Source organism: Podarcis gaigeae, assembly GCF_964106915.1.
Source record: "Podarcis gaigeae genome assembly, chromosome: 9".
NCBI lineage: Eukaryota > Metazoa > Chordata > Lepidosauria > Squamata > Lacertidae > Podarcis > Podarcis gaigeae.
The window spans coordinates 33484756-33504506 of record NC_139685.1 but is presented as its reverse complement, the minus strand read 5'-3'; the positions used below and the strand labels follow the sequence as shown (position 1 = coordinate 33504506).

The window sequence follows — 19751 nt, the reverse complement described above, 5'->3', positions numbered from 1 at the left end:
TGGTGTTTTAAATCTTTTCAAAACAGACACACGCAGCCGTTGTCAGTCGAGGACCTTTTAGTCAGTAGATTCTTCTTCAAATTTGTCCTTTATTTGAAGCTTTGAGAAATGTTTTAACTTATTGCATGTTTAAAGATATATTAAATGTATCCTTCCAAATGTAGGATAGGTTTAACTTGCTTTCCAAAAGATACAGAGTAGCCCTGAAAACAAGGAATAGTAGCTTTACAAGATTTTTTTAGTATCTAAAACCTTATCCTCCCTCACCCAAAAAAGAAAAAAGCCTATTTCCACACACTGGGATTGGTCAAAGGAAGAAAAAAAAAAGCAGGTTCAGTTATTTGTGCAGAAATGAAAGGAACCCAAGCTGCTTAATTTCCATAGCTTTTAAATATCTTCTTTAACATTTCATTATCATAATCAGGACCCCGAGTTTTCATACTGTGAAACTCCATGAGCATATATAGTTCTTGGGTGGGCTTTTCTACGAAAAAATGGACACAGGCTATAACTGAGGGGGAAATGGACGTTTTCCCGCTTGTGAGTTATGATTATTGTGTTTCACCTGTGCCAGCTCAAGTACTGCTTGTGCTGCTGTTGGTGAACAATACCGCTCAGATAATTCTCACAACCTATTCACAGGCAATGTAGTAGGTAGCAGCAGAAAGTAACTGAGAAAGGAGAATTTTCCATATGCAAGGCACACTTGGGATACTCCAGGCAGGAAATATTTATTTGTTAACATTGCATAAGTGGAACTTCACACATACAATGCGCTTTTCTCATTTCTCCCACCTCAAGAATTCCTGAGCATCATCGATCTCTCTGAATAGTTGGGTCAGGACTTGAACAGGAGGAATTGGTGGAAATTGGGTAAGAGGGAGCGTATGCAAACAGAAATGCCTTAGGCTTGTGCAAAGGATCCCAGCCACTAATTCTAGGTCAAATTTACCATGAATGTCTCTTGCTTAAGTGGAAGTGAAATGAATCAGCTGTAATGCAACTGTTTTTGCATAACCTCCATGATTTTCAGTGTTAATTATTTTATTATTACTATTTCTGGGCAGCCGCTATGAAGGCACCCAACCCTGAGGAGCCATAGCTACAAAAAATGTCCCATGTTTTAAGGCACTAAACACTGAGGCAGAAAGACAGCCAGCTACTACCCAATTATGCTAGGCTGGTAGCTGTAAATGGCAATTTAGAATCTAAAATGCTTTGTGTCTTTAAATTAGCTTTTGAAGAGTGTGCACACCAAATGCTATTAAACAAAGGCAACAGCAAAATGAACCAGAGCAGTCTCACAAAGTAAAGAAATAAATACAAAAAGACATAGTCTAGTCTAGAGAGAGACAGGAAATTTTTTAGTTAAAATATTTTACAATAAAATAATTATGGTTATAAATCTCTTTAAATATGTACACATTACATGGTATTTAAAAAAACCACAAAAGAACTGGTTAAAGTGTTCAAGCAATCTACTGCATAAGTCCACCATCTTGTCAGTTTAAAATCATAATGTCAGTTTAACATTCAGAAATTGTAACATGTCAAACTAATGGTAATTTTTGTGCAAACTGTAAGCAAAATTTTTAAAAAATCCAAAATTCTTCAGTTCTCATGGTAAATTGCTAAAAAAATGTTGTTCTCGTACATTTTTGATTGCAGACGGAGGTTAGAATGACCAGCACTAATATAACCCCCATATCTACCAACAAAACAAACAAAACCCAAATCTCATTGGAGATCCAATTCCTTTTAAACTATAAATTCTAAGTCCTAGCAAATTGTGCTTTTCAGGCAGCCACATGGCCTATAAGGTAGATATTGTCATAAAGGTGCCCAACGAAATCTTCACTAATGTTCTGAGCAGCGCGGCGTGTATTTCGGATAAATTCTCTCTTTGACATTTTATTTTTCACATGAGGACTAGTAAGATCAATGGAAAGCAGAATCAAAGAGTAGCATAGTACATAGACAGCATCTAAGGGGAAAGGGAAGAAAAAGTCATGACTTTGAACAGATAACATTTTAAGAAAACACAACAACTTTTTACAACAACAATTTTTTAAACAAATATTTTTTAGGGCATGGCCCTGCCAATGTTTTTCTTGGGTTGTTGTTTTTTTAAACAGTCAACATATCGTATTTTCCGTCCCATAGGACGCACCTAGTTTTTTTGGGGGGAAATAAAGGGGGGGAAATCCTTTATTTCCCCCCCAAAACCAGGTGGAGGAACAGCGGGATGGCAGCTCTGCGCCTCCCTGCTGTCCCCCGAGCTTGTGGGGCTGGCCGATGTCTGCCCGGCGCGAGGGCGCTCTGCTTCAGGGTGCCCTGCCCGCTGGGCGGCAGGCTGTTATTCGCAGCCTGGGAAGCCCTGCGAGGAACTCCTGCAGGGCTCCCCACGCTGCGGATGTCTGTCCGGCGCGCGGGATGTCTGTTTCAGGGCGCCTTGCCCGCCGGGCGGCAGGCTGCTATCCGCAGCATGGGGAGCCCTGCGGGGAACTCCCGCAGGGCTGCCTAGGCTGCGGATGTGTTCCCGAAGTGCCGGGCGCCCTGAAAGCAGAGCGCCCGACGCTCCGGGAAGCAGGCTACTATCCGCAGCCTAGGCAGCCCTGCGGGAACTCCCGCAGGGCTGCCTAGGCTGCGGATGTCTTCCTGAAGCCTGGAGAGCGAGAGGGGTCGGTGCGCACCAACCCCTCTCGCTCTCCAAGCTTCAGCGAAAGCCTGCATTCGCCCCATAGGACGCATCCAGATTTCCCCTTCATTTTTGGAGGGGAAAAAGTGCGTCCTATGGGGCGAAAAATACGGTAATTAAATTTTATGAAATAAAATAAATAAATCTACTCTAAGCATGACTGTCTGGATCAACTAAGAGTACTTAAAATGTTTTTTATTATCATAAGTGTTTTTCAAGGGCTGGGTGGGGTAAAAAAGAGGGCTTTGTCTGGTGGGTTGGTGGTTTTTTTTGCTACATGTATCTTCCTGGACAAGGTGTTCTATAACTGGGCTTCCAATTCCAAAATAGTCCTATCTCTTGCTCTAACAAGCTTCACCTATGATGCATCAATATTCTTGAGTTAAAGAAGAAACAATCACAGGTAAAGGAATGGAGCACAGAGAATATGACTATACCTGGAATGCTGTACACAATGCTTACTAGAGGTATCCATCTAACCTGAACAATCCACTGTGTAGTTACTGGTGCTCAAATCACTTTAAAACCAATCTGACCTTAAAAGGAAGATAAGCCTGTGTTGGGTTACAGTAAATATATTTACTGGGAAATAAACTCCATTAACGCACTACTAAGCCATAAGGATATGCAGATTCAGAGCTCTTAAATCATGCAAGACCTAAAAAGAAACATTTGCATATTTGTCAGGGCTTGATTAATACTACAAAACAACACTCCACATCATCTAAACTGCAAGCCATTTCTTCTTACCTGGGCTAAGGCCAAGTTCTCTCATCAAATCAGGGTTACAAGCACAAAATCTGTGTGAGAACTTTGTAATAAGAGTCTCAAGATATTCACCACGCTCCTCAGGGGCATGAATGTGCTTGAAAAACTCTCTTAGTGCATTTGGCAAGAACTGATTTCTGAAGTTGTGTAGTGTCACAAGGTCATCTAAAACATCTCGCCTAATTAAAAAAAAAGGAAAAGGAAAAGTCTTTTAAGACAAGTGACAATTATGCAAAACACATTTTTGAAACTTATCAGTGAAACCTATGCAAATCTACTCAAATGCAAGCCCCAGTGAATTCAATGGAACCTACCCCCAGGTGTGTATAGAACTGTAACCATAAGGACTTTGGGAGGAGGGTTACTTTTCCTTTCTAAATCCTTCATTTCATCAAGAGAAGATCTACAGGGATCTATAAGGGAAGATCCACAAACCGGAACAAACAGTATACAGTTCAACCTAACATATATTTAGCACGATAGGTATGATTTGTACTATAAAGAACACCAAAGTATTATGATTCCTGTCCATTGGTATAGCATGTTAAGGGGTGTTGCAATACGTATAGTTATTTATTTTCTATATATAGAATGGCAAAAATATATTGCATTGCAAGTCTATATGTATCAACAACATACTGTAAAAAAACCCAGACATCATAATTTATCAAGATATGCAAATAATGGAAAACAAAACTTCCCTCTGCTAGAAAAAGATATGGCAATAAGACTAACAGTTCTTTTAAAATATTGAAACAATGCATTGTAATGTAATCAGATATGCCACAGAAACATCTGATGAAGGTCATATATCATATATGCATGTAGTACAGTAGTCTGTAAGACTGGTTCATTGATAGCTACTAGAGCTGGAAAAAATAAGTAACAGTTCTGAGGCTGCTGTTTTCAATCACAAGATGGCTCTTTGAGTGGATCATACACAGGTGTTCAGCTCTTAATGCACCCAACCTTAAGAATCTGCATGGTATTGTTAATGAGACTATATATCCTGGACACTTCCTCAAACTTTTCAGGTTGCAACAGCTCTCAGTAAGTGCCAAACAAGATTACATTAACATTTTCAAAATATTTCTAATACAATTTACAACCTAATCCTACGTAGGCAATTTCCAAGGAGCTTACTTCCCAGGTACGTATGTACAGAACTGAAACCTTAATATTTCAAACACCTGAGTCATCAACTGACAAATAAACAAAGCCAACTACAGATAATATTAAACAATAATACATTTCATATGAACACAATTACAACGGAAAATGTCAGATAAAAGGAAGAGAACACATGATGGAAGAGGTATGGAGAGAGCAGGTCACAACAGGCTATACATTAGTTACAGCCTCCAATTACGGTCCAGGTTTTTACCAAAATGAGAGGTCTCTAAAACTCTAAAATTCATTTCATCCTCAGATCACTTTGATATCCTTTCTGACATTTGTCCATAGGTTTGTGTATATGGAACATTTTTGGGGTTTTTCTGTTGTACACTTCACTTTTTCTCTAAGGGCCTATTTACATGTTCCTACATCTGCTTGGCTCTTTTTAGCCTTTCATTACTTTACCCTTTGCTTCAGTTCAAAAGAAAACTCCCTGGTTAGATCAATAGTGTTGTGGTACCTTGACAGGAATAGATTTATTATGGCGTAAACATTTTGTAGAATACATGGACTTTCATGGACTGGATAAAAATGAGGGCTCTCACTTTTCCTCCCAAGATACGTTATAAACGGAATCACAACTTTGTTGTTGTTGTTGATCATCATCATCATCAGTGGAGACAATTCCAGACATACAGTACATAGTGAGCTGATAAAAACCAAAGTTAGCAGTCAAGAAAACAGCTCTGGGATTCCTTCTGCAAGCTAGATAGCTGTCCCAGGGCAGCAACCCAGAGATAGTCTTGAGCATGTAAACAAGTAATTATTCCTAGGAAATCCTCAATACCATATATGGATAGTATATTTTTTAAATAGTATCAAGAACATCTGAATTTGCTCAAGCACTATAGCAAGTGGTGCTTACTAGTTTAAACCTAACATGGTTAAAGAAATGATTCTATAACTGGGGCAAGTGGATGTCAGATGCAACCTGAATAAGATATTAACTGAGGAATTACTTTCCTTTCCAGAATTTGAAGTGTTTGATGAAGAGCAGAGGAGCATCATTCCAATTAATGCTAGATTTCTATTGCAAGAAACTTGCTATCAACACATTTTTCCACTACTGGGTAAAAGTAAAGTTCATTGGTAAAGTGCCAAAAAAAGAATAAAAAAAGTTCCTCAGCTTTGCCGTCATTAAATTGATGTATTTTATTATTAACTAATGCCCCATTCTTCCAGTGTTTCAAATGAAAATACAACTCTACTAAATAAAAGGGAATACAATGTTTCCCAGTTTATAATAAAGTTACCTTTCATCAAGATAGATTCTCAGTTTCTTCCAATTTAGTGTTCTTGTGCAGAAGATAAACTTAGCTATTTCCTTTGGTGAATCATCCAGTATTCCATTGGACATGAAGTAGTTGACTCCCTGGGACAAAGAGATGTTTTATATATGCAATATTAGGTTTTTGTGCTCAGCAGGGGAATTTGGAATGGAACAAATCCTAATAATGATGAAGAAATTCTATCTTCAGAACTACATTTCAATATATGCCATCCAATTCATATGCAAATAAAACATGCATTAGTGTAGTTATGAATGAGATTTTATATGTATTAAAGCAGCAGGAAACACTTCCTTCAACATGAACCTTCTCTCTTTTTTGATTGTGTGTGTCATACTAGGTTGAAATTTAAGACTGCTGTGGAACCGTACTTCATTTCCTAACTGGGTATCATGCTGAAAATTTAGTCAGCCTTTATTATTTAGCATTCATTTTACTTTAAAACAGTCATTTTCATGTCCCGCTGTGTACAAGATCACATTCAAATGAATGCATGGTTTTGAACTTATAAGATGTTAAAATGGAGGCATGTTTAGCTTCCACATGTCTTGAAACCACATAACATATTCTAAATGTTAAAAAATATATTTCAGGAAACTCACAGACCAGCATGTGCTGTAAAATATGTTATTTGTCTAGTTCTTATAACCAAATTACAGAAATATTGATTACATTTTCTAAACTATTCTTGCTCTAAACCAGGCATAGGCAAACTCAGCCCTCCAGATGTTTTGGGAGTACAACTCCCATCATTCCTAGCTAATAGGACCAGTGGCCAGGGATGATGGGAGTTGTAGTCCCAAAACATCTGGAGGGCCGAGTTTGCCTATGCCTGCAGGCTAAACACTATCCACATGAGGAAAAGAAGAGGAAGAGAAGAGGAAAACCGTTCACACACGTTTAATGAAAATTATAAAATATATGATGAAACATAACACTTGCACAAGGCACTTCTGGTATCCTCCCACTGGAAACTGCACCTACTCCCAACAGCAGCTTGTGCTCCTTCATCAGTGTTTGTCCTTGCTAAAAGGAGCAAGGAAGCCATAACTAGTTTGCTACTGACAAGAACAGATTAGCTGATGGTCCTATACGGCAAGTCTTTTGGGCCCAGCAGGCCAGATCTTTATCACCCCCAAGCCCATAGGTCAGCTTTGACAAGTGGATGGGAAACCCTCATTTGTCAATCACCTGATGTCATAATGAGGACTGACAGGTGGGTGGTTCACCCACCTAAGTTGGCTCAAGGGGGTGATTACCTAACATTTCTTTATTTCAACAAAATAGTTTTACAAGACAGAAAAAGCAAACAGAAAATTAGAAAATGAACATGATCAAAAAATTAAGGGCTCTAAACACACGCAGGATGCATAAATGTAACACATAACAGTATTTAATTTATTTGGAGTATTTCTAACCCACCTGCTAACCAAAGCTCTCAGTTATCAAACCCGCTACTTTAGATTTAAGGTTTGTTTCAGCATTACAAAGTGATCAGAGACAACTCCGTCCTTTGTTAAAGTAAGACAATCATTATGAGTCAAGCTTTCTTTGTTTCTTAATTCCATAACAAAGCTGAAGTTCCAATTAATGAACAGCTTTACTACACTGGATTGTGTTAGCGTTTTGTGCCACAACTGCATATATTTATTTTCTCATTTTTTTTCTACAAATGAGACATTTATTCATAAACCTGAAGTCAAAGGCGAAGTTAAAAATAATATACTTTCTGTTAAACCTTAATCCTAAAACATTTGCTTTAAGCAAATACAAATGGATTTCAACAAAATGTACATCCAAAAAGTATGCTTTTAATTAATTAATTATTATTATTTTTCAATTGTACATCTAGTGGGCACTTCTATGCTCCACTAACTTTAGATCTGCCCAGCAGTTTAGAAACCAACAAGAGCACCAGAACTATCACTAACACTTACTATTGTCATCAACATCAACTCACCTCTTCTGGATTGGCATTAAAGGTGAGGCTGCCTTCATCCAACTGCATATACAATTTTCTAAATGAAAATCCCAGAGGCGGACGTTTATTGTATATGGAACAGTGACCCCAAGTGGATTTGCACAATCTACAAAAATGGAAGAAGCATGTTCAATATGGAAATAGGTTATGCTCTAATTCATTTTCAGGTCCAAGATTTCAGGATTCTAAGAGCCCACCAGATATTACAGTAGTACTTGAAAAGTACCACTTAATGTTTCAGTTATATAACACAGACTTTAATAGGAGTTTTCTAAATAGTCTAAAACATACTTTTCATTATGTTTTATGAACATGAGTGAACCAATTAAATACCTACCAAAAAACTGACTTATTTTTTTGTACTGCATCATTGCCAACGCAAGTAGTATCAGTACAAAAATCTTCCAAACATATACATGTCTAAATTTCCACACAGAAATAGTCAAACAGATAACTGTAAGTACATGTAAGCCTCTGTAGCGTGGGGGGCTTAATGAATGGTGCTATCCAGTACTTGCCTTCTCATCCTAAAAGTCTCATTAATTAATATTTCAGAGACTAACCGGGTAAGTAAATGTAAACATCAGTTGACCCAAGCTTGAATCTTAAAAAAATAATAAACCTACCAGGCATTAGGAGAGAGAAGCTTTACTTTCAGATAATTTATCAATTCACAGAGAAGGAATGTCATCCAGTGTGTGACTGTGTGCTTCATGCAGGATTACAACCCAGTACTGCCTATCCTTTAGACAGTATATAATAAGTAAAGAACATCTAACTATATCTGGAACTTGGTGCTTTAGGGTGCAATTGAACTCTTAAATTTATTTTTATGAAAAAAATAAATCTCATGAAGAAATTCAAGACGTATTTCCAACTGCATGGGTCAACACATTCCCTTTACCCTTCCAAAGGCTTTTTAACTTTGCCCAGTACAAAATCTTATTAATGCACAGCCACATGTTGGGAAGTGGCACACACAAAGCTCATTTTCTCCACTGTCCATTTTTTGTGACCAGTTAGTCAAGCTGTAGCCAGGCAAGAAGTTGTTTTGAGCATTATGAAGAGAAGGCTAACTTTCTGCTTCCAGAAACATTACTGACTGGCCCCATTACACAAAAACAGGCCCTTTCCATTTAAGATAACCTAGTAGCCCAAAGTGCTGATCTTGAAAATATTTGCACTATCAAATTCAGCAAGCCATATGTAGACCAGGATAGGAACTGAATTTTCATGAGCAACTGAATGATACTTGCGATAGCTATGCTGAAGAATAGTTCTAGAAGCAGCCACAATGAGTTCAGTGTTATGTTTCATGCTCTCGCCAAACATGTAGTTCCACTTTAGAGTCTTTAGACCAGTGTTTCCCAACCTTGTGCCTCCAGATGTTTTTGGCCTACAACTCCCATCATCCCTGACCACTGGTCTTGCTAGCTAGGGATGATGGGAGTTGTAGGCCAAAAACATCTGGAGGCACAAGGTTGGGAAACACTGCTTTAGACCAGGCATAGGCAAACTTGGCCCTCCAGAAGTTTTGAGACTACAGTTCCCATCATCCCTGACCACTGGTCGTGTTAGCTAGGGATTATGGGAGTTGTAGTCCCAAAACATCTGGAGGGCCGAGTTTGCCTATGCCTGCTTTAGACACCATGTACCTAGTTTTTTATTAGAGCCATTACGGTTTCCACAAGAGTAAGAAGCACGTGCAAGAATGCTTACCATTTCTGAAATGCCTCCGCATGACCTGAGAGCACACTCTTTTTCTGAAGTACCATCACCTTTGAAATCTTAAGTTAATTGCTCCTGAAGTTCTATCACTCTGTACTCTCCTTATCGGATTTAAGTTGCAATTTGGAGGCTCAAAAAGCCTAGTTAATTAGCTACAATTACAATTACACAGTAGTTTTTCATTTCTGATGTTTTGTTTAAAGAAGCAAGTGGTTTGGACAAGAAATCCAGGATCTAAATTGACTGTTGTAACCTGTGCTCATGACCTCTCATTAACTTACCCTTGCCAAAGAAGCTCATCATTAGCAAGATCCTGCCAAACACATGAAGCCAGACAGAGGTCTGTTGCATTCAGGTATGACAAAATGGTAAAGCTAAGTTCAGGAGGCAACATTTCCAGGTTGATGAACCCTTCTTGTTCTTTTGATTTCCGAGTTTTCAACAGATGGTAAATGTCAATGCCTCCCTGGGCATGTTTCCGATGGTTTGCATTTGAAACGTTATTAGCAGCTATCCTTCTACCATGCTCTCTGGACAGATAGCTTTGTCCCGCGTATCCCTGGTGTTGCAGCTGCTGGTTCCTGGCCACTCTCCACAGCCCCTGACCCATCTGCAAGCCTGCAGGTTGTAAAGGGAGGAGGAACACAAGGATACACCCAGATTAGTTCATTAACCAACAGAAGCAACAGTTTCATAGTCATATTTGTAAGAACAAGCAAATAAAGTCTATGGTTCTACATGCAATTATGCTTAAACATTGCACAGCATTAAAGTGATTTTCACCCAAAGGATTACAAAATGAATGAAAGGCATGACAAACATAACCCATAACAGCCTTCTCCAACCTGGTGCCCTCCAAATGTTTTGGACTACAATTTTCATTCATCCTAACTACTGGCTTTTAAAAAATCAAACTGGTATCTTTACTTTGCCACTTCAGAAAACCATTAAAATTTCAGTGCAAACAACCACCACCAACAGAAGTCTTATAACTGTACTAGAAAGCATTCAGGTGAGTCTGCAGACACCAGGAACATTTTCACTGTGGTTTTGCAGGAAATCTCTCTTTTCCAAGTATCTTATGAGATTGTGGTGTTTAAAAACTTTGAGTCCCTAGTATATAAATATAACAACTAGATTTTATTTTATTTTATTGTGTTAAAACAAAGCACACATGCTTTTAAGCAGCTTATCAAGTGTTTGAGAAAACTGGAAAGGCATGACTGAAGCTATTTGATGGAAGATTTTACACTCCAAGAGCTATTTTTTCTGCTCAGGCTTAATGAAGTCCACTTTATTATGACTATCTATATCTCCAAATTTATACCCTTTGCCACTTCCTTTTATGGGCGAGATGAAAAATACAACATTTTTGGGAAGTAGGTCAGGTGGAGTAGCAACTCTTAAAAGCTGCAAGAGACAGCTCATCGAAAGATCAGCCCTTTCCCTATGTATATGTGTGAAAGGAATTTCTACTTTGGGAAGGGGGGGCTGAATTCTAGCAATTGTTCTCCACAATTATATGCCAAATAATATTTTACAAGTTCCAGCTTTGAAGGCAACTTCAGGACAGCTGTTTAGGACTTGGAAATTCTTTCACTTCTCTCTAGCGTTAAGGGAGCAATGACATTGCCTAGATAAACAAACTGCACTGGGAAAGGAGTCATGGCAATACATGTGAGGCTGCATTGTGTATACAGATGGAATACTTAAATCCTGTTGATTTCAATAGAATATAACAGCAGCTTAGAGTTGTGCAAAGGACTGTATCCTAAATATGTCCAACATATGTTTTAGACTGCAATTAAAAACATCCTCCCTGAAGTCTAGTTCAGTCACCTTGTAAATTAGGCACCTACATTACGTTTTTCAGTATTAGCTTGTATTTACTAAAAAACTGAAGGAAAGCTGTATAAGCTCATAGTTTCTCATCATAAAACCTGCTAATTTTAGTGGGGCTTGTGCAGGCAGAACAGGCTTTCCAAGGTCAATCCCCAAACTCAAAAGTAGTTATCCGTTCTTGACTTGCACATAGGCGCATGAACAGAATAAAAGCAACTTTTAGAGAAAGAATGCATGTTGTGACAATATAGAACTTGTCAAATCACTTAATGTAGAACAATTATATAAACTTTATTTACATGTTTTAAAAGAGATCAACAAAGAAAAGGTAAGAATCCCAACAACTTATCACAGGAGTAATCAGAAGATGGTTCACAAGCTACAAATCTGGACCAATCCCCACACCAAACAATTCAGTAACAGTAGTGTAGGCTGCTGAGTGAGCAGATTGCGAAGGCTTGATAAGGCTGAGAGCCTTATCTTGCCCATACATTATCATACATACAAATGAGCAAAGCCAGATTAAAACAACAACAACCATGAGTCTTGCACAATTCTTAAAAGGTCAACAAATCAAAGGTCTCCTGAATTAGGCCATAAATGCGAACTCACGATGGAAGAAACATAGCCCAGAATCTCAACACTGCTCTAGTAATTTGCATAAACATGTCCAATCTGCAGCAGCAAAGACATTTAAAGGTACACAGATCCTAAATCATTTTGGCTTTATAGATGAAATGTTCATTGCAGCTCATTGCTAACAGCAGAGCACGGTATACATCATTTAACCCTGAATATAAAAATTCAAAATTAGGCAAAACTTAATTCAGGGAGGGCTTTCAGGGATATGGCACTTGGGGGTGGGGGTGTCGTCTCCTATTCCCTATGCAACGTCGTTACATCCAAAACAGTTTTCTATCACTTCAGTATAGTGCACAGCACGTGACTGGCATTAAATAAGCATTGAATGGTATTGAAGAATTAAACTGTATTTCAGCTGATGGTAATATTAATTACTATTAATCTTGCTTTTTACAACTGATGATAACTCAAATAAGCATTTTAACTTATTTTTGTAACACAGTGTTCTGATCTGCAGCAGATCACAAGCTGTGTACTGTAGTCTAGGAACAACAGATACACTTGTAATAACTATGAGCGGAACAAAAGCTTCCGCTTTTCAGAATAATTATGCCAGTTGTTTTGCATTCCAACAATCAGTAGTATTCAGTACAATTTTATAACATGCTTCTCATCTTTGAAGAATACAGTAAAAATTCATTTTTATTTATAAATTAACCTGTTCTTAGATGGACAATAAGAACATAGGCAATAAGAAGCAAAAACATACAAAACTTAAATACCACATACACTTCCCCTATTAATACAAGCCTGCTTAAATAAAGATGTTGCATTGCTGTGGTGAAGTGTTTAGAGGCTAGGCTTTGGTGAAATCCAAACTGTAAAGCAGCTATCCAAACGGAAAACAGCCTATATTGCCATATATACTGTCTGCAAGGGCAACTAATGGTATAAGACTGCAAACTGTGCATACTTATCTAGGAGACACTCTCAGTGAAAATGCATTAGGACCAGACTGTAAAATGGGTAACAGATTAAAAATTAACTGAAAATTAAGATTTCATACACAACATGGGAGTATTTCACAAGAGAGGCTCTAATAAAACTTTATTTGTAACTACTGAAACCTGTCAACAATATTTATAAAAAATAGGTTGTGCTCTCCTTTATACTAAGTACTAACTGAACAGGCTGAAGAGATAAACCAGATTGACATATATAACTACTAGGCAACAAATGACTTCTGTGAAACCAAGAGCTTAAGGCTCTCTGTGGCTTTTCCAAGGATTTATCTCTGCTTTTTTCCTACAAAGCAATTATTTTTAGCAATAATCCTGAGATGGACATTCCAGAAGCTGACTACTGGAACATCTAGGATAAAACCTCATATCCTGTAATGAACAATGCCCATTGGAAGAAACATATAGCAAAAAAGAGCATGATGTAAATAACAAAAAGCACATGCTTTTGTGCAATTTGTCTTTCAGCACTCCCCCCTCCCCACATTAATAAAGCCAGTATCACCTTTCCCCTTCAGCTGCCAGGGTGGGCAGCCAATGGGCTATAGAATGCCATAGCCTTCCCCTCCATGGCTGGGGAGAGTCAGAGAAGGATGTTTTCTACTGCCAGAGGCTTCTTTACCACCACACCCTTCCTATCAGTGGGGGATGAAAAGGAAAAATATGAGGGTGGGGGCTTGGATCCATAAGATCTAAAGTCCTTCCATTCCCCCTAACTGGCCACAAAATTATGCCTACCCTTGAACTACCGTAGTTTTTTCCTTTTCCCAAACAGGCAATTGCAGCAAAAGAAAAGAAAACCCTTGATCACGGCAGAATTTCTTTTAATTGCCCTGCCACCAACTTTCACTCTAGTCAGCAGGGCATAAGAAGCAGCAGTTCCTCTGCCATGGACTCTCTGCCCCACCTCATCTCCACATGATTCCTCTGCCCATCTCTAATAACAACATTATGGATTATTCTGAAGTTTGCATAGGGAAAGCAGGAACACCTTTCAGACACAACCTGTACACAGTAGGTAACTTCAGCAGAAGACATTTCAAAATTTGCTTCACCAGCACTGCAATCCTATGTATGTCTGCTCAGAAGTACCGTATTTTTCACTCTATAGGACACACTTTTTCCCCTCCAAAAATTAAGGGGAAATGTGTGTGCGTCCTATGGAGCGAATGCAGGCTCCTTGGCTTCAGCGATAGCAACGCAAAGCCTCCGAAGTGCAGAGGGAGTGCTCCCTCTGTGTTCCGGAGGTTTCACGTTGCTTTCGCTGAAGCCTGGAGAGCAAGAGGGGTCGGGATAGCCGCCTGAAGCCTGCGGAGCGCAGCGCAAGTTCCTGCTCTGCTCCGCAGGCTTCAGGTTCCTTTCGCTGAAGCCAGGAGAGCAGGATTCTGAGAGAGGGAGAGCTACGCAGCACCCCTTCAGCCAAGTGGGAGGAGAAATGGAAGGGGCTCAGTTTCTCCTGCCACTTCACTGAAGGGGTTCTGAGCAGAGAAGGGGAGATTTTTTTTTCTTGTTCTCCCCCTCTAAAACAAGGTGCGTCCTATAGAGCGAAAAATACGGTAATCCCCACTGAGCACATTAAGAGTTTACTCCTAGGTTAGCATTGAAAAGCTTCAGAGAGCCTTAAGCTCTTTGTTTCACAGCAGTCATTGGTTGGCTAGTAGTTATATATGTCAATCTGTTTTACTTTTCAGCCTGAAATGCAAGAATACATACCACAATAAATTCAGTTTCGCTAAGGAAGATTCTAATCCTTATCTATAACATACCGTATTTTTCGCTCTATAACACGCACCTGACCATAACACGCACATCGTTTTTAGAGGAGGAAAACAAGGGAAAAAACATTCTGAATGAAACAGTGGATGTATCATTTTTGTGCTTCATGCTGTGGCCACAGACATGTGATCTGATGGTGAATTTGGGCTGACCCAATGCAAAAATCCTGAGAATCCCTGTGCATCCATGGTTTGTAACCACGTTTTTGCACCATTACAGCCCCAGGCAACAGTGGGTGCGTGATTTTTGGGGGGCAGGCTGTAGCCATGGACATGCTATGTGCTCTGATGGTGAATTTGGGCTGACCCAATGCAAAGACCCTGAGGATCCATGTGGATCCATGGTTTGTAACCACGTTTTTGCACCATTGCAGCCCCAGGCAACAGTGGGTATGTGATTTGGGGGGGGGGGCAGGCTGTAGCCATGGACATGCTATGTGCTCTGATGGTGAATTTGGGGTGACCCAATGCCAAAATCCTGAGAATTCCTGTGGATCCATGCTTTTTAACCACATTTTTGCACCATTGCAGCCCCAGGCAACAGTGGGTGCGTGATTTTTGGGGGGGCAGGCTGTAGCCATGGACATGCTATGTGATCTGATGGTGAATTTGGGGTGACCCAATGCCAAAATCCTGAGAATCCCTGTGGATCCATGCTTTTTAACCACATTTTTGCACCATTGCAGCCCCAGGCAACAGTGGGTGCGTGATTTTGGGGGGGCAGGCTGTAGCCATGGACATGCTATGTGATCTGATGGTGAATTTGGGGTGACCCAATGCAAAGATCCTGAGAATCCCTGTGGATCCATGCTTTGTAACCACATTTTTGCACCATTGCAGCCCCAGGCAACAGTGGGTGCGTGATTTTTTTGGTGCAGGCTGTAGCCATGGACATGCTATGTGGTCTGATGGTGAATTTGGGGTGACCCAATGCAAGGATCCTGAGAATCCCTGTGGATCCATGCTTTTTAACCACATTTTTGCACCATTGCAGCCCCAGGCAACAGTGGGTGCGTGATTTTTTTGGTGCAGGCTGTAGCCATGGACATGCTATGTTATCTGATGGTGAATTTGGGGTGACCCAATGCAAAGATCCTGAGGATCCATGCTTTGTAACCACATTTTAAGTGGGGAGCGAAGGAAAAACAAAGAAGGGGCATTAGAGGGGTGTGCAGAGAAGCAGCTGGCTAAGAATGCAGGAGAGGGATTTAACGGGAGGGAGGAAAGAAAGGCAAAAGTTTCCCCCCACCCAAGCCAGCCATATCTCTCTCTCTCTCTCTCTCTCTCTCTCTCTCTCTCTCTCTCTCTCTCTCCCTCCCTCCCCCTCCCTCCCTCCCTCCCCCTCTCTCTCTCCCTCCCCCCTCTCTCTCTCCCTCCCCCTTCCCCCCTCTCTCTCCCTCTCCCGCAGCAGCACCGGAGCTTGCCTGGAGGGGAGGGGCTTTCCCTGCTCTTTGTTCCGTTTCAGCAAACACAGCAACGAAACAGAGGGGGGTGGGCAGTAAGACCCTGAGGCAGAATGCAGGAAAGCAGCCGCTTCCTCTTTTCAGGTTTCGCTTTTCCGTGCAGCGTGCAGCGCCGCGATTTGATTTTTGCATGATTTTTCGGCTCCAGGGACCACACATTCGCTCTATAACACGCACAGACATTTCCCCTTCCTTTTTAGAAGAAAAAATCTGCGTGTTATAGAAGGAAAAATACGGTACATTTTTATGCTGCTACTCTATTTCTATGCATTAAAACATATCTACTGTATTTGTAATTTCTTAATAGTGTATCTGATTCTGATTTTATTGATGTTTAGCTTAGCTAATTTTTAAAATGCTTAATTTCGGTATCTCACCCTGAGTAAATATGAGAAGCAGCTAAATAAATGCTAAAACTATATAACTAACTGAACAATATCCGACCAAAGCCCAAATGACATTTCTCAAGGTAAAAACGTGAACAGGTGCCTAATCACCACACTTCAGACTGATGACAGCTACCACAGAAGGTGAAATCCACAAAGCATAAATAATGAACACCCTAATTTTATGCAAAACTATGCATATTAAGCAGGCTACAGATCTAAATTACAACAAAGCACATAAAGTGCCACATTCTATCCACTGTCAAATTCTGTGGGAGCTGGAAAGGAGAGTGTCTTAAGTTCTCCTATCAAGTGCAACTCATTAGCTGCCAGCTTGCACTGATGGAACTGCACAGTTCCAGCACCACACGTACACAGGAGACATTGACCGGACATCAGTTCAACTGCACTGCAGATGTCACAGATGTGAGCAGAAAAAGTGATGAAAGATCAGGACTGAAAGCTACTCCCCCCTTCCATGGACAAATGTGACTATAATCCTATCTGATGAAAGATTAACGCTGCATACAGAAAGTATGGATGTTAGAATATTATAATTAATCCACGCCCAAACAGGGCAGGTAGTTCACATTCTCCACACCAAACAAGTGCCGGTGACATGCCATGCTCACCCTCCACAAAAGTGTAAGGAAAGAAAACCAACATTCAAGTAATGTGTGTAATGTAGGGTTCTATCTATAAAATCCAGAAGTAACAACAGAATCATTGCCTTTGCAATGAAACAAAACTTTGCTTCAAGACATTGGTATCTCTGACCATTCTGACTGGCAAAATAGCAATCCAGGATCTCATCTTCAACACCTAAAAAGTTAAATACAGCAATGCCAGGACTTAAATTGAGGACTTTAGGCACACAAAGCATGTGCTGTACCAATGAGTTGCATCCGCTCTAAACCCTCACCATAGCAGGGCACCATAGCAGAATCTGCCCAAGACATATTGCTGTCTAAGGCAAAGGTCAAGATGGTGCTGTCCATACCATACTCAGAAGTTGGCTCAACTGGCAGTTAAACCATACTTCAACATTGGCAACAGGCAAAGTTTAGGGGGTGTATGAAAGCCTTTGTGGCACCAGCAGCAGTGATCTCTGACAGGGAAGTGTCAAAGGGCTGATGACTAGACAGGCACACCACCACACCAATAATGGTATCTGCTGCCTCAAGCAATTGTCTCATCCAGCCTAAGCACACGGTCAGTCCTGAAGCCAAAGAGGTAGAGGCAATAAATAAATAAATAAATAAATGGCATGTCATAGGCCAAGCCAACAATTCATTGTACAGTGGTACCTCGCAAGACGAATGCCTCGTAAGACGAAAAACTCGCAAGACGAAAGAGTTTTTCGTTTTTTAAGTTGCTTCACAAGACGAATTTCCCTATGGGCTTGCTTCGCAAGACAAAAATGTCTTGCAAGTTTGTTTCCTTTTTCTTAAAACCGTTAATACCCAGGGAATCCGTGCTTTGCAAGACGAAAAATTTGCAAGACGAAAAAACCCGCAGAACGAATTAATTTCGTCTTGCGAGGTACCACTGTACTGGTTATTTAGAGACCTAGATTTAAAGCAGAAATGGCAAACATCTCTCCAATTAGGATTTTGCTTGTTTTGGCATGCACAAGCTTGTATGCAGAGAAACAGTAGTCAGACCATCTATAAACTTCCCTTTATTGATAATTTCAAGGTGAACTGCAAAAATTTAAAATGAGTAGAACTGCAGGAAGGAAGACAGCATTCAACCTTCCCTTTTTTTTTACGGGAAATCCCTTATTCCAGTGCCATTTCCTGCTGCTATCCCGGATTGTTAGATATCCTGTAGAGTGTAGACTGTCCCTGGGACAGGTGAGACTGCTGATCCCTTATTTTCGAAGCTGCTGATCCCTTATTTTCAAATCTGAAAGTTGACAGCTATGCTAGAGGCACATATCCAATGGCAAAATTGCATTAACGTCTATTGAGAAACTGCTACTGAATCCAGTGCCACTTTTTCCAACCTAAGTATGCAATAGGACTGTAGCTCAAGTTAACCTAACCAGAAGTTACCTGTTATGCAATCACTTTTCTCGGTTCCTAAATACCCAAATTATTAAACAAGTTTGGTGGCTTTAAAAAAAAATTATTAATTTCCTCCATGCACATGCACCGGAAGGGCTGCCGGCTGGGGGGTGAGGAGAGATTACACCACATCTGAACTATTCCCATGGCGATTTCAGGCGTGTGACACTCTGATGTGAAGAGCCAGACTGTGCAAGGAAGGGATGCGTGGAGGAACTTAACCCTATGAAGGACACAGGCAGCTGGGGCAACTTCCCAGCCATGAAAACCCGCTCAAAGAGAGATGCTGCCCAACCGCATCCCAACCCGGGGGTGGATGAGAGACTGCAAAGTCCGCTCCCCACTCCCCGATTAGCCTCAGATGGCAGCGCCACTCCCTCCCCCCCGGTGTCGCGCTCAAGGCTCCCCTTACCTGTGCTAGCTCCAGTCCCAACCGCCGCCGCGACGAGCCGTGTTCAAATCGGGTGCGCGAGCCTTATAAGCAGCGGGGGGGAGGGACCGTCGTCAGGCGGCCTCGTGCAGCCGGCGGAGGAAACGGGCTTCCGGGTCCCTACGCAAAAACATGAGTCGTCACCTCTTCCACACACACCCCAGAGCGTCTAAAGGGTTGTTGTTGTTGTTGCTGCTGCTGCTGCAGCTGCCGCCGCCGCATATGTTGTTACCGGAAGTGACGTCGGCCCCTTCTGGCCCAGAGAGACCGACGCGGGGTTCGCAGCGGCAGATTCGGTTCCACGGGGGTCGGAAATAAAACATACATTATTATTTATTTATTTGTTGCGAAAGATTGGCGCTTTCCCTCCCCCTTGCAGGACACAGCGCTGTCTGAGAAGAAATTCTCGGGGCCAGCCAATAGGGCTAGCAGCCTCGGACGGGGGAAGGTGTGAGGAATCTACCGGAACGGAGCGAAAGGCTGCCTCGAGTTCCCGCGGGAGCGCTCAAACTGCCGCCAACAGGGGAAGTGAAGGAAGAAAGAAA

General features: G+C 40.9%; 1 protein-coding gene across 2 annotated transcripts; it reads right to left on the bottom strand.

Moving 5' to 3' along the window:
* Positions 1-69: 69 nt before the first annotated feature.
* FBXO8 (F-box protein 8) lies at positions 70-19453 on the bottom strand. 2 transcript variants are annotated; one of them, XM_083755985.1, is made up of 6 exons: positions 19189-19453; positions 9922-10258; positions 7892-8018; positions 5896-6014; positions 3449-3645; positions 70-1984 (listed from the first exon to the last, which is right to left on the bottom strand). In XM_083755985.1, exons 2-6 carry the CDS (start codon positions 10248-10250, stop codon positions 1797-1799), a joined length of 960 nt encoding a protein of 319 aa, XP_083612111.1. In that variant the 5' UTR covers positions 10251-10258; positions 19189-19453; the 3' UTR covers positions 70-1796. The 2 variants fall into 2 exon arrangements, with proteins under 2 accessions (XP_083612111.1, XP_083612112.1); XM_083755986.1 differs by lacking the exon at positions 19189-19453 and adding an exon at positions 13589-13727 and having other exon boundaries at positions 1344-1984.
* Between the last annotated feature and the right edge of the window lie 298 nt (positions 19454-19751).